This window comes from Penicillium solitum, assembly GCF_028829755.1.
Source record: "Penicillium solitum strain IBT 25940 chromosome Unknown utg000001l_segment0_segment0, whole genome shotgun sequence".
NCBI lineage: Eukaryota > Fungi > Ascomycota > Eurotiomycetes > Eurotiales > Aspergillaceae > Penicillium > Penicillium solitum.
Window position 1 is genome coordinate 5679082 of NW_027072121.1, and position 12445 is coordinate 5691526.

General features: G+C 50.6%; 6 protein-coding genes across 6 annotated transcripts; 2 read left to right on the forward strand and 4 right to left on the reverse strand.

The window, feature by feature from the left end:
• Positions 1 to 528: 528 nt before the first annotated feature.
• rsmA (putative bZIP transcription factor (Fcr3)) lies at positions 529 to 1743 on the forward strand. The gene is made up of 3 exons (XM_040951497.2): positions 529 to 735; positions 787 to 1040; positions 1114 to 1743. The coding sequence occupies exons 1-3, from the start codon at positions 628 to 630 to the stop codon at positions 1643 to 1645; spliced, it is 894 nt and encodes a 297-aa protein (XP_040818059.2). The 5' UTR covers positions 529 to 627; the 3' UTR covers positions 1646 to 1743.
• A 423-nt stretch (positions 1744 to 2166) lies between these two features.
• On the reverse strand, positions 2167 to 3084 carry N7455_002146 (uncharacterized protein; the record flags this gene model as incomplete). The annotated part of the gene is made up of 4 exons (XM_040951748.1): positions 2167 to 2300; positions 2358 to 2713; positions 2783 to 2965; positions 3047 to 3084. The coding sequence occupies 4 exons, from the start codon at positions 3082 to 3084 to the stop codon at positions 2167 to 2169; spliced, it is 711 nt and encodes a 236-aa protein (XP_040818162.1).
• Positions 3085 to 3169: 85 nt separating this feature from the next.
• Positions 3170 to 6677, forward strand: N7455_002147 (coatomer subunit gamma). The gene is made up of 5 exons (XM_040952012.2): positions 3170 to 3580; positions 3655 to 3965; positions 4025 to 5339; positions 5389 to 6207; positions 6270 to 6677. The coding sequence occupies exons 1-5, from the start codon at positions 3505 to 3507 to the stop codon at positions 6500 to 6502; spliced, it is 2754 nt and encodes a 917-aa protein (XP_040818226.2). The 5' UTR covers positions 3170 to 3504; the 3' UTR covers positions 6503 to 6677.
• Positions 6678 to 6934: 257 nt separating this feature from the next.
• dps1 (putative aspartyl-tRNA synthetase Dps1) lies at positions 6935 to 8669 on the reverse strand (the record flags this gene model as incomplete). Its single annotated transcript, XM_040950896.2, has 2 exons — positions 6935 to 7612; positions 7677 to 8669. The coding sequence occupies 2 exons, from the start codon at positions 8667 to 8669 to the stop codon at positions 6935 to 6937; spliced, it is 1671 nt and encodes a 556-aa protein (XP_040817982.2).
• Positions 8670 to 9088: 419 nt separating this feature from the next.
• On the reverse strand, positions 9089 to 10414 carry N7455_002149 (putative HAD superfamily hydrolase; the record flags this gene model as incomplete). Its single annotated transcript, XM_040951874.2, has 3 exons — positions 9089 to 9866; positions 9924 to 10226; positions 10281 to 10414. 3 exons carry the CDS (start codon positions 10412 to 10414, stop codon positions 9089 to 9091), a joined length of 1215 nt encoding a protein of 404 aa, XP_040818619.1.
• Positions 10415 to 10767: 353 nt separating this feature from the next.
• Positions 10768 to 12033, reverse strand: N7455_002150 (F-box domain protein; the record flags this gene model as incomplete). Its single annotated transcript, XM_065604228.1, has 3 exons — positions 10768 to 11437; positions 11489 to 11545; positions 11606 to 12033. The coding sequence occupies 3 exons, from the start codon at positions 12031 to 12033 to the stop codon at positions 10768 to 10770; spliced, it is 1155 nt and encodes a 384-aa protein (XP_065462719.1).
• Between the last annotated feature and the right edge of the window lie 412 nt (positions 12034 to 12445).

A 12445-nucleotide genomic window follows, 5' to 3' on the forward strand; every position in this document is an offset into this window, starting at 1 on the left:
TGTGGCCTCCAATATGGCCAAAGGGGGGATGAGACGGGGACGGCTTTCGGGAGTATTGCTTTGCAGGCTTTCTGGATTTCTGCTCAAGCTACACTGCGGAAGTTGCTCTTACAGAAGGTCTCTAATGCAATCCCGCTTTACAGGAAGATGGTGTGCTTGGCGACGGACATTGGTTAGGGTCGCTTCCGGGGTGGTATGCGTCGATTTGTGTCAAGTTATTTCTTTTAGCTCTCTCTACACTGCACTTCCAATTTTCTTACTTTCATCTCAACTGGAATCCTGCTATTCAACTGGCAACCAGACTTGCAACTTGGCCCTTCAAACATCCGTACTTCCCGGTCCCAAAGAGTAGAAAAACGGTGATATCATCGAAATTCTAGGGCCCATGCATCGAACGCTCGAATTGATGGATATTCGAGAGTATATGTAAACCTTGGAAGATACCTTGAAATTGGCATCGTATAGGAAATGTCATGACAACATTGAATTCTGTACATCGTACAAGGGAACGCCCCCCGGTACATGAAACTTGACCAGATAATAGATTTTCCCTCAAAGTTTTCCCACCTTCACCTCCTAACTTTCCGACAAACCTTGAAGACCTTGGGAACTGTCTAAGATTCCGTAATGGATTACCCTTTCTATGATCCCCGATCACAACCCTCGGGCTTCTCGCTCTACGGGCTGCCCACCCCAGACCAACCCCATGCCCAACCAGACACATTCGCGCCTTTGGTAGGTCCTTTGTGCCCCCCCGCCTCCAAGAACCTATCGCTAATAGACTAGAATAATTACCAGAACTTCCCTGGCTTTGACCCCTCATTCCCCGTCGACCCCTCCTTTGTTCCGCCACCACATTCACCGCCAGAATCAGTCAAGCACTCTGCTTCCAGCGATGTTACCAATAGTCAGCATACACGCCCCACCTCATACGACGGCGATGAAACTCAATTCGCCGACCCAACCTTAGGAAGGAGTAGCAGCGAGGAAAAGGAATCAGCGCCCGCGCAGAGCAAGCGCAAGGCACAAAACCGAGCAGCGTATGTGATATATCAAACCCGCCCAGAGCCATCCATCCCCATAAAGCAAGCGCTGACAAATCCTCCTACACAGTCAACGAGCATTTCGAGAACGAAAGGAACAGCATGTCCGCGATCTCGAAGACAAAGTAAACAGCCTCGAAGATGCATCCAACACCTTACAAGCCGACAACGAGCGCCTGAAGCGCGAGCTAGCCCGGTTCACAACCGAGAATGAAATCCTGCGCGCGACATCACAACATGCCAATCGCGTACATGTCAGCGCAAACGCGACTCCAGAGCCAACCGTCACCGGGCCGATGAAGTACTCCCCCACGGATTTTCATGCCACCTTCATGGCTGACGGCCCTGGCACGCCTCAGAGCGCACGCCACCGTCTCACCGTGTGTCCGATCACTGGCGAGAGATTGTTGGATGCGGGTGCGACGTGGGACCTTATTCAGAAACATGAGCTGTTTCAGCGCGGCCAGCTTGATATCGGTGATGTCACGGACCGTTTGAAGGGTATGTCGCAGTGTGATGGACAGGGTCCTGCTTTTAAAGAGGGTCAGGTTCTTAAGGCTATTGAGGAGAGTGCGGCTGTTGGTCGTGATGAGTTGATCTGATGATTTTTCTGTGGTATCTTTTTTTTCTTCTTTCGGGTACCGCTGATATGGTTATGATTTGATGTTCTTTGGCGTTCCAAGGTTGGGATTGATGGGATCAATAGGCCCCCGGATGAACAGCGATTATGTCATTTGATTCGTTGTTAATTCGGTATATATATGATTTGGTTCTGCTTATGAGCGTTTAAGCTATTTATACCTGAATTTTGGCTTTATTTACGTTCATTCTGATGAATGCCTACATAGTTTGCAAGAGTTGGATTTATTGATACATATTAAGCATCGATATTCACTGGATAGTCGTCATTTTGAACCAACACCAGACTAGACTGGCCTATCTCTACGACAAACTACAGGTGACTCAATTCAAATCGAGGCCAACAAGCGCGTTATGTCGTACAGCATCATTCTCTTGGCTTTTGCCGACATGGAAAGGGCGTCATCATCTTTTTGGATATGTTCGTAATATACACACAAGCCAGATCATAAAATATTTGCAGTAATGGTCAATCGCAAGGAAATCAATCCCAGTCATCATCATAATCTTCAATGTTCAGGTCATCGTCTTTCTTGTAGCCGTCCTCGTCATCATGCTTCTTCAGACGAACATCACTCTCCTTCAAAGCACCAATCTCCACGAGCAGACCCTCGATATCTATGCACTTGATCAGTATATAATCCTTATTTTATTCCTGCCTTGAACCGAACTTACCTTCAAGCTTGGTCCGGGGACCGTTCAACTGTTGGAGCGTAATAAGCTGCTTCTTGATCTCGGTATCCTTGTAAGCCAAGATTGTGGGCGTGTTCTTCTCCGGATACCCCTCAATACACATGTCGGCACGAATCTCACAGAACTTGATGTCGCCGAATTTGGCAGCAACCTGTCGCCAGAGCTCTGTCAACACGCGCGATTCAGCGTTCCCGCCCATCGATGTGAGGTTAACTAGTACAAAAGCACTGTTCGATGCTTCTGTCACCTCACGGGCATAATCGACTTTCTGAAGTGGGAAGACCTGGTTGAACAGGCTGGTTTGTTGGAGGGTGGAGAGCTCGGCGAGTCGTTTTTGGCTGTTTGATTGGTATCGTGAGCAAAAGGGGATCCTTTTAGGTATATAAACTATTAGAGAACGGGCTTACCGATAGATCTCGAGGAACTCTTCATCTTCCTCCTCCTCTAGTGCGTCCAGCTCATCGAGGTCCTTGTCCTCAAGTCGGTTCTCGTGCGCCCTGTGCTGTGCGGCGATCAGAGCCTCTTGGATCAGAGGTTCGGGGTCTTTGGGCTTTTCGGGAATAATGCCATGTTGGCGGAGGATATCGTTCCTATACAATATGGTTAACACAGTGCATTTGGTTTATACATCATTGCCGACGGTGGGGGTATGTGCAGGTAATAGGTCTTACCACTCGGTATCCTCCTTGGGGTCGACTTCAACCTGCATGGTTGATCAAAATGATCAAAGATGTATAGATCAAGTTCAATTCAAGTGAAATATGGAGAGAATGAGGGGAGTTGGAGGGATAAATGCGCTGCCTTCAATCGTGATGCCACCTGTTTGCAGTGTTTGGTTCGGGCCAAACACACGGAAGGCCACCTTCAACTTGTCCATAGCTGGCAGTTCTGAGCTTTGAGGGTTCGAGATTCATTACCACCTCATTTACCTCAATTATATTCTTCTTTTTTTTCTCCGATTTACCCTCGTTAAGCCTTCAATTCCTGCGTGGTTATGCAAATGCTGTAGTCGCCTACACCGCCCTACCCTGCCTCTGTGTACTCGACCCGTGTCCCAATTGCACCAACTCCACCTTTCTAATACGACAGCAACCACTCATTGCTGGTGCAATACCAGCTGCTGGGCAAGATGAGTTACATGAAGAAAAACGAAGATGAGGACCAGGTCATGATCAAGCTTGATCGGACCTCCGTTTTCCAAGATGGTGTGCAATCAACAATACCCCCTGGCGCCTCCATGCGCTGCACATATTCAATGCTGACGATATAATTCTCCTAGCACGTCTATTCAATTCCTCTCCTATCTCGCCGCGAACATGCCGAACGTTACTCACCAAGATCGCTGTCCTCATGTTCACCGGGGAGCAGTTCCCTACGAATGAAGCCACCACCCTCTTCTTCGGAATCTCTAAACTGTTCCAGAACAAAGACCCGTCATTGCGGCAGATGGTGTACCTGATCTTGAAGGAGCTGGCTGGCACCGCCGAAGATGTGATCATGTCGACCAGTATCATTATGAAGGACACCGCGGTGGGAAGCGATGTTTTGTACCGGGCTAATGCCATCAGAGCGCTCTGCCGCATTATCGATGTAGGTCGCCGGTCGCGAGGACTTCAATGTTTGAGGGGATTTGCTGACAATTGCAAAAGGGTTCCACAGTACAGGGTATCGAGCGACTTATCAAGACCGCCATTGTTGACAAGACCCCCTCGGTGTCCTCCGCGGCCTTGGTCTCTTCCTACCACCTCCTCCCCATTGCGCGCGATGTTGTCCGGAGATGGCAGAGCGAAACACAGGAAGCGGCCTCGTCATCGAAATCATCAACCGGGTTCCTTGGTTTCTCCTCGAGCTCACAGAGCCACGCTATCTCCAACTCGAATTTCATGACACAGTACCATGCCATCGGTCTTTTGTACCAGATGCGCTCGCACGACCGCATGTCTTTGGTCAAGATGGTACAGCAGTACGGTGCAGCAGGTGTGGTGAAGAGCCCGGCTGCTCTGGTTTTGTTGGTACGTCTGGCGGCCAAATTGGCTGAGGAGGACCAAGGTCTCCGGAAACCCATGATGCAGATGTTGGATGGCTGGCTCCGCCACAAGCATGAGATGGTCAACTTCGAGGCAGCCAAGGCTATTTGCGATATGCGCGATGTCACCGACGCCGAGGCAACTCAGGCAGTTCACGTTCTCCAGCTCTTCTTGTCCTCTCCCCGCTCGATCACCAAGTTCGCTGCCATCCGTATCCTACACAACTTCGCCTCTTTCAAGCCACACGTCGTCAATGTCTGCAACCCCGATATGGAGTCTCTCATCTCCAACTCGAACCGCTCTATTGCCACGTTCGCCATTACGACATTGCTTAAGACCGGCAACGAAGCTAGCGTTGACCGTCTGATGAAGCAAATCTCGGGCTTCATGGCCGATATTACCGACGAGTTCAAGGTCACTATTGTTGAGGCTATTCGCACTTTGTGTCTGAAGTTCCCTAGCAAGCAGGCCGGTATGCTCGTTTTCTTGAGTGGCATCCTGCGGGACGAGGGTGGATACGAGTTCAAGCGCACTGTTGTTGAGAGCATGTTCGATTTGATCAAGTTCGTCCCGGAAAGCAAGGAAGATGCGCTTGCCCACCTCTGCGAGTTCATTGAGGACTGCGAGTTCACCAAGCTCTCGGTTAGAATCCTGCACCTGCTTGGTTCTGAGGGCCCCAAGACTATCTCCCCCACCAAGTATATCCGCTACATCTACAACCGTGTCGTATTGGAGAACGCCATCGTACGCGCCGCTGCTGTCACCGCATTGGCCAAGTTTGGTGTTGGCCAGAAGGACCCCGAAGTCAAATCCAGTGTTCACGTTCTCCTCACCCGTTGTCTTGATGACACCGACGACGAGGTGCGAGACCGTGCTGCGCTTAACCTGCGTCTTATGGGCGAAGAGGATGAGTCGGCGAGCGCTTTCATTAAGAACGGTAAGACCTTTTCCATGACTGGCAATAATAGATTTACTAATGGTTCTAGACTCAATGTATTCCCTTTCCACCTTTGAACACCAGCTCGTCATGTACGTGACGTCTGGTGATAAGGAGACCTTCGCTACTGCTTTCGATGTTGCCACCATTCCCGTTGTCTCACACGAGCAGGCCCTGGCTGAAGAGAGGACCAAGAAGCTTACCTCAGCCACTCCCACTCTCAAGGCCCCTTCAGCCGGTCCCCCCAAGGGCAAGGCCACCGGCGGTATGGCCGAAGCGGCCAGCGCCTCTGCCACCCAGAAATACGCAGAGCAACTTCTGCAATACCCCGACATCAAGGCGTACGGTATCTTGCTCAAGTCTTCTGCGCCTGTCGAGCTTTCCGAGAGCGAAACCGAATATGTTGTTACAGCCGTCAAGCACATTTTCAAGGAACACATCGTGGTGCAATATGATATTAAGAACACACTTCCAGATACGCTTCTCGAGAATGTCACCGTGGTTGCCACACCGGAGGAAGAGGACGTATTGGAGGACGACTTTATCATTCCTGCCCCCAAGCTGCCCACCGACCAGCCTGGTGTTGTCTACGTCGCTTTCAAGAAGCTCACCGGCGAGAACAGCGTCCCCGTCACCTCCTTCACAAACATCCTCAAGTTCACCAGCAAAGAAATCGACCCTACAAGCGGCGAGCCCGAGGACAGTGGCTACGACGACGAGTACCAGGTAGAGGACCTCGAGCTGACAGGCAGCGACTATGTCATCCCGACATTCGCCGGCAGCTTCGACCACGTCTGGGAGCAGACCGGCGCCAACGGCGAGGAGGAAAGCGAAACCCTGCAGCTCAGCAACATGAAGGGTATCAACGGTACGTACAAATTCCCATCTATCATTCTCTCCTATAAATCCTCATACTAACTATCCCAATAGATGCCACGGAACAACTGATCTCAGCGCTATCTCTGCAGCCCCTCGAGGGCACCGATATCGCCCTCAACAGCAGCACGCACACGCTCAAGCTGTTCGGCAAGACCGTCTCTGGCGGCCGTGTCGCTTCTCTCATCAAGATGGCCTACTCCAGCAAGGCCGGTGTCACCACCAAGATCACCGTCCGGGCAGAAGAGGAGGGCGTTGCCGCCGCTGTGATTGCTTCTGTGTCTTAATCCCTCTCTCTGCTTTTCTTTTTTGTCGTTACGTGCTTAATCCTGGTTGGGGGGACAAGAGCGTGTGTCTTTTTTCATGTGTCTTGGTTCGTTAGATTGCGTCGTCCACCCCTCAAAACTTGTCAATGCAACTTTTCATCCAAATATCATATCATATTTATGCCTACTATTGGTGTTTCTGGAGTCTATTCGTAGTATAGCAACCACTGGCGTATAGACCTCAATCGCAAGCTTAGGTTTTAACGCTACCTACGCGTTGTCTAAGTTAAGAGTAGACAAGTACTCACAAGGTCCCAAACTTGGATGTTTGCTTATATTATTCACAGTAAAATTACTGCCAAAGCAAAACATGTATATATAGTTGAAATAAAAGTAAAGTATTTTGTTTTTATATGCTTGTAATGTTATGAAATAGTCCCACAGAGTGCGAAATCAAGGACGCAGACGCTGGGGGTCACGGGGGAACAGCGAAGCCAAACGAACGTTAGGCAAGCCAAGGAAGAACATAACAATACGGTTGAGACCGAGACCACCACCGGCGTGAGGGGGACAACCCTGGCGGAAAGCATTGAGGTAATCCTCGAAGCCCTCCTGGTTAGGCTCAAGACCCTTAGCACGCATAGACTCCTCCAATTCCTTGATATCGTTGATACGCTGGGCACCGGACATGATCTCCTCTCCACGCATGAAGAAGTCGTACGAGTTAGAGAAGCGTTTGTCGTTGGGGTCGGCCTTGGTGTAGAAGGGGCGGACAGCCATGGGGAACTTGTCGAGGACGTAGAAGTCGGTGTCGTACTTCTCGCGGATGATCTGGCCGAGCTGCTTCTCCATTGCGGTGGAGAAGTCGTTCTCGAAGTTCTCTTGCTCGGAGACGTCGACGCCGGCTTCCTTAAGAAGGGCGACTCCGTCCATGTAGTTCATGCGCAGGGCCTTGCCGTCCTTGGGGAGCTTGAAGTCACCGGCCTTGGGGTAGGACTTCTGGATGGTGGCGATCTGCGATGCGTAGCGCTCCTTGAGCTGGGTGAGGATGAAGACGAGGAGGTCCTCGGCGAACTCGAGAACCTCGTGGTAGTGACCGCGGAAGGTCTTCTCGAAATCGAGACCGGAGAACTGTAGGTCATGTTAGAATAATCTGTTCTTCCCTATTTGAATAAATATATCAGTAGATGCATACCTCGGTCAAGTGACGGTGGGTGTTGCTGTCCTCTGCACGGAACACGGGGGCGATCTCGAAGACGTTCTCCATATCACCGGCGATACACATCTGCTTGTAGAGCTGGGGACTCTGGGCCAGGTAGGCGTTGCGCTTGAAGTACTTGACCTCGAAGACACCGCTACCACCTTCTGTGGCGGCACCGACCAGCTTAGGTGTGAAGATCCACCGAGAGCCACTCTTAATCATGTACTCAGCGAAAAGCTGGGAAACACCGCTGGAAATCCAGGTGATGGCCTGGCTGGTCTCGGTCTGCAGATCGAGGACCCGGTTGTCGAGACGAGTCTTGAGGGTGACGATGGGAGCACCCTCGGCGTCAACCTGGGCACCCTCCTCGGTGTTCTCGGGGGGTGGGCGCTCGGCATCCTTGACTTGCATGGGGAGCATCTGCGCAGCCTCGGAGATCATGTAGACCTTGCGAATGTGGATCTCGAGGTGGCTGATGGATGCGGACGAGATGGGGATCTCGGGCTTCTTCACAATACCGGTGACCTGCACGATCGAGTTGACGTTCAATCCACCGGTGTACTTGATCATCTGTCGCGAGATGGGCTCCGCGGCGGCAATGACGGCCTGAACCTTTTGTCCCTGCTGGCGCAGCATCAAGAATGCAAGCTTAGCACTCTGCACACGCGCATTGTCCACACGAGCCACGATTGTCACTTCCTTCTCGTAGTGTTCCTCGGAGAGTTCGCTGAATCGTGTAGAGGGGACGACGTCCTCGGTCTCTGGGAGGGCACCGTATAGATCCTTGGCTGTGTCGTTGGCTTCCTGGGCGGCGGCCTGGGCCTTTTCTTGCGCCGCACGTGCCGCAGCCTTCTCTGCCTTGGCCTTATCCTTTGCGGCCTTCTTCAGAGCGTTCTTGCTTGCGTTCTTGGTCTCGCCTTCCGCGGCGGGAGCGGAGGCATCCTGTGCCTCGGGCTTGGGACGGTGGGGCAATTCGGAGTCGGCCATGGTGCTTCGAAGACAATTAGAGGGGGCAAAGTGTTGAGTTGGGGGTAGTGGATCCTACCTCAATGATTTTCTATCCTGAGAAATTTGCAGGACTTAATGCAGCAGGCTGATTGTAAGTAGAGCTGCAGAGAAAAGTGTTCCGTTGACTCACCCCGCCGAATAATCAAGCCCTAAGAGGGGTAGGCGGTGTGGGGACTCTGCGCAGATCTAAACTCTACCAGCTTGACTGTATACATGCATGCATGTAATCGGTCATTCGAACGTTTACTATCACTTCGTAGCTTAAATAAAATGCATTAGACGCTCTTATGCAGGACGATGCTGGTAGCTATCTAGAATTAACACACATAAATATACAATTGGCGCCATATTCATGCTGATCCTTATATCAATGTAGAGTGTCTAGTTTCCCTTGACAATCAAGCAGCAGGCCACTTCGAGCTCTTCAGTGCCCATTGAACACCTTTGTACACATTATCGGCAATTGTCTGAGGAATCCAAGCAGGCTCTCCGCCACTATATACCCCAGTGCGGACAAGGATCGAGTGCCAGCTACTGCCAATTTCACTGCGATAGGAGTTGGCTCCTCTAATATCCGACTCTGGATTATCACCGACCATGTACACTTTTTCCAGGGGGGTGCGCTCTGCCGAGCTTCCAAATGTTCTCAGTCGGTTCCGAAGCAATTGACGCTCTGCAAACTCGTAGGTGGGTTGGTAAGGCTTGCCGATCACAGTCTTCTTCAGCTCAATACCCTTGCTGGGGCCACCTGTAGTTGCAGCCCAAACGCCCTCAAGTGCTTCTCGGAATCCGCCCTGACCAAGACGGGGCAAGGGGTAGGCGGCGGCCCACCACAGATCTGGGTTAGAGAAGTATAGATGGGGTTGGCCATCCTGCTGGTAACCATGGTTGGGAAGATCAATTCGGCCGTTTTTTTCAGACAAAGTGCCCATACGTCCTTGTGATGAGAGGAGGAGGTCCATAATAACCTGGGTGTCTAATGCCCAATCACGAGGGTCATTGAACACAAAGACAGCGTCGATCTTCAGAGTCTTCGATGGATCATTGGGGTCAATGGGGCTCGGAAGTGGTCGGGCAAATGTTCTATAATAGTCGCTGAAGTTCTTCGAGAACGGCCAGACAGCGGGGTTGGCCATGAGAATATCCGCAGGGGTGACAACATTCTTAAACCCATACCTATCACCATTGCTTAGCATATACCATTCGAAAAGAGGAAAGAGATCCTTGACATACTGTTCTGCCACGCGCCGACAGCTATCCCCATCGCCTCCGGCCACTAACACACACTTGTGTTCCAGAGCGCTCGACTCGTCCGATCCCTTGACTAGCTCAGCGAAGGGCGAGTGACTCTGCACAATATCTGTAGCATCCAATGGGATCCCTAGCTTCTCGCTAATCTCTGCGACGCGCTCTGTCTCGTGTTTACCGCCGCCGTTTGTGAGCAGAAGAAAGGGGATGCCTTGCTCCTTCAGGAGAGCCAGCGAGTCGGCGGCACCTGGTATAGGTTTCGATGCGCGGAGGAGAACGCCATCAATGCTGTAGCATGTTAGAAGAAAATCGAGTGGATTGCGTTCGCTGGTCAAGACTCACTCAAATGCAAATGCGAAGTTGGGGACCGGTCGAGAACTGGCTGTCTGGATAGCTCGGTGGGTGATTATTTTACGAGAAGAGAGAGATTGGCGCTGCAATAGGCCAAATGACCGCCAAATTGATTGTGATCTCATTGTGGTAGTGCCCAGGTGATCCTGGGGAATGTGTACAGAAGGAAATGTACGTCATTGCCGGGTTCCCGTGCCGCCGGACGTTTCCCGTGGAATTCCCAGTTCCCCACTCTCCACATCTGCAATTCTCAAGCTTCTACTCCGTACACTTCTCTTTCATTCAAAAAAAGCAGCAAAAAAAAAAGACAACAAAAAAAAGGAACGAGGATGTTGAATGAAATAGTGCTATCGCTTCATCAATTCTGTTTTACAGGTTGTGCTATTATGTATCGCTTAGAAAATAGCTGCTGGGGCAGTAACATGACTCATAAAAGGCTGATGTAAACAGATGTAGTTGCATAAAAATGCATGAACGCTTAGCAAACTGGCTCCTGATCCATGACAACGAGACCAAAGTCACACAAAGAATCAAGTTCCTCATCAGGACACTTATCGATGTTCTTCCACACAAACCTGTCGATTTTGGCATGTGATGCTTCAGGTATTACCCGAAGACAACCAGGGCTGATACCAAGATAGCACACTTGAGAAAGATTGAATTTCAAGGCCTTGCAAATACGCTCGGGCTCCATCACCAGAGGAAAATTCTCGTCATATGGTGCCGTGAGCTCTAGCTCACGGATCGACGACGGAGAATCCCCTGCATCAAACGCAGGAAGAATGAGTAAATGGTAAAGCAGATCAACGGGTATCTGAAGAGAATGCAACTTGTCCAGTTCTGTTAAGATCTGAGTTGGTCCATCCTTAAACATCCCGCCGTTTAAACGGTGGATGCTTAATTTAGTAAGCGTGGTGCGGATATGCTCGTTCATAACGATATGTTCCAAGACGGGCGTGTCTAGATTTTCGCAACCACACAATTTCAACTCTATCAAGTTGCGGGGCCACCTGAAATAATACATTTCCTCGGCATCAAATTGCCCGCCAACCTTCATGCACTCCAGATTGGGTGGCCAATCTTCACTGGAACCGTCGTCCGTGATGAACATCGAAGATGGAAGCTCGAGGTATCGCAGTTTGTCGAGACTGTTGATGGCTCTCTTAATAGCAGAAAGCGGAATTGGCTCAGCTACCAACCTAAGGCTAAGGTGGGCAAGCTCTTTGCATTTTGCTAATGGCGCCAGGCTGTTGATCCTGCGGAGAGAGGTTAGCTTAAGGTTGGATGACATGTTGTGATAGCCAGTATTCACTCACGAAAAAGAGATCCTTGGAGCAACAAAAGCCTTCAGGTTCTTCTTCACTCGACCTAGAAGCCGTGCCGTCAAGCTATTGGAGCTGTGATGTACCAATGCCTCGAGGTTGAGGAACCGAACGAGCGATCCTAGGCTCACTTTACGTCCTCGAGAGCGAAGTGGTGGGCACACGGTGTTGGTAAAGAGCAAGAAGCTATTCCCTTTGCTAAGTTGAGGTCGGCAGTAGAGAAATTCGATGCCAGCAGAGTACCACTGACGAGAGACCGCACAGAACCTTTGAAGCGTGACTTGGGGGTGGGGAAAATCGACATAGCCATCAAGCCAATCATCATCAAAAATAAATTTGGCGATCTGCATCAAGATTTCTGTAGGGAGGTGCACATATCGCCGAGAAGTCATGGTTTCGGAGGAGTCGACCAGCTTTGGCATTTTCCAAGTCAAACAAACAAGACCTTTCAAATAGACATCTTAAAGCGCCAGTGTGTCCGAAATATTTTGTGTGAGAGTTCGTGGCAAGATCGGGGTTAAGATGGCGAAGAAGAAGCAACAGAGAGACCGAACCGCTTCCGAGGGAGGGGAGGCAAAGAGATAGCTCATCTCAAGTGAAGGGGATTATTAGGTCAATTTCCCTGCACTTGATTGAGAAGGGAGGCAGAAAGGACTCTCAATTGAGACCAGTAAAACAAGGTCCAAGGAGAGGGCGTGGAGGGTAAGTGATAAAAGAAAAAGACATGAGGGGTGGATTGAGAGTCAGTACGGAGTACTTGAAGATGTAAAAGATAGGCCGATGACGATCCTTATCTTTTTTGCCGGCATATGCAGGTCCCCGCCTTCGATAAAC

Coding starts and splice junctions, on each gene's coding strand:
- N7455_002147 (XM_040952012.2), top strand. CDS start 3,505: ATGAGTTACATGAAGAAAAACGAAGATGAGGACCAGGTCATGATCAAG. Junction 3,581..3,654: donor GACCTCCGTTTTCCAAGATG/GTGTGCAATCAA, acceptor TAATTCTCCTAG/CACGTCTATTCAATTCCTCT. Junction 6,208..6,269: donor CAACATGAAGGGTATCAACG/GTACGTACAAAT, acceptor CTATCCCAATAG/ATGCCACGGAACAACTGATC.
- rsmA (XM_040951497.2), top strand. CDS start 628: ATGGATTACCCTTTCTATGATCCCCGATCACAACCCTCGGGCTTCTCG. Junction 736..786: donor CAGACACATTCGCGCCTTTG/GTAGGTCCTTTG, acceptor CTAATAGACTAG/AATAATTACCAGAACTTCCC. Junction 1,041..1,113: donor AAGGCACAAAACCGAGCAGC/GTATGTGATATA, acceptor CCTCCTACACAG/TCAACGAGCATTTCGAGAAC.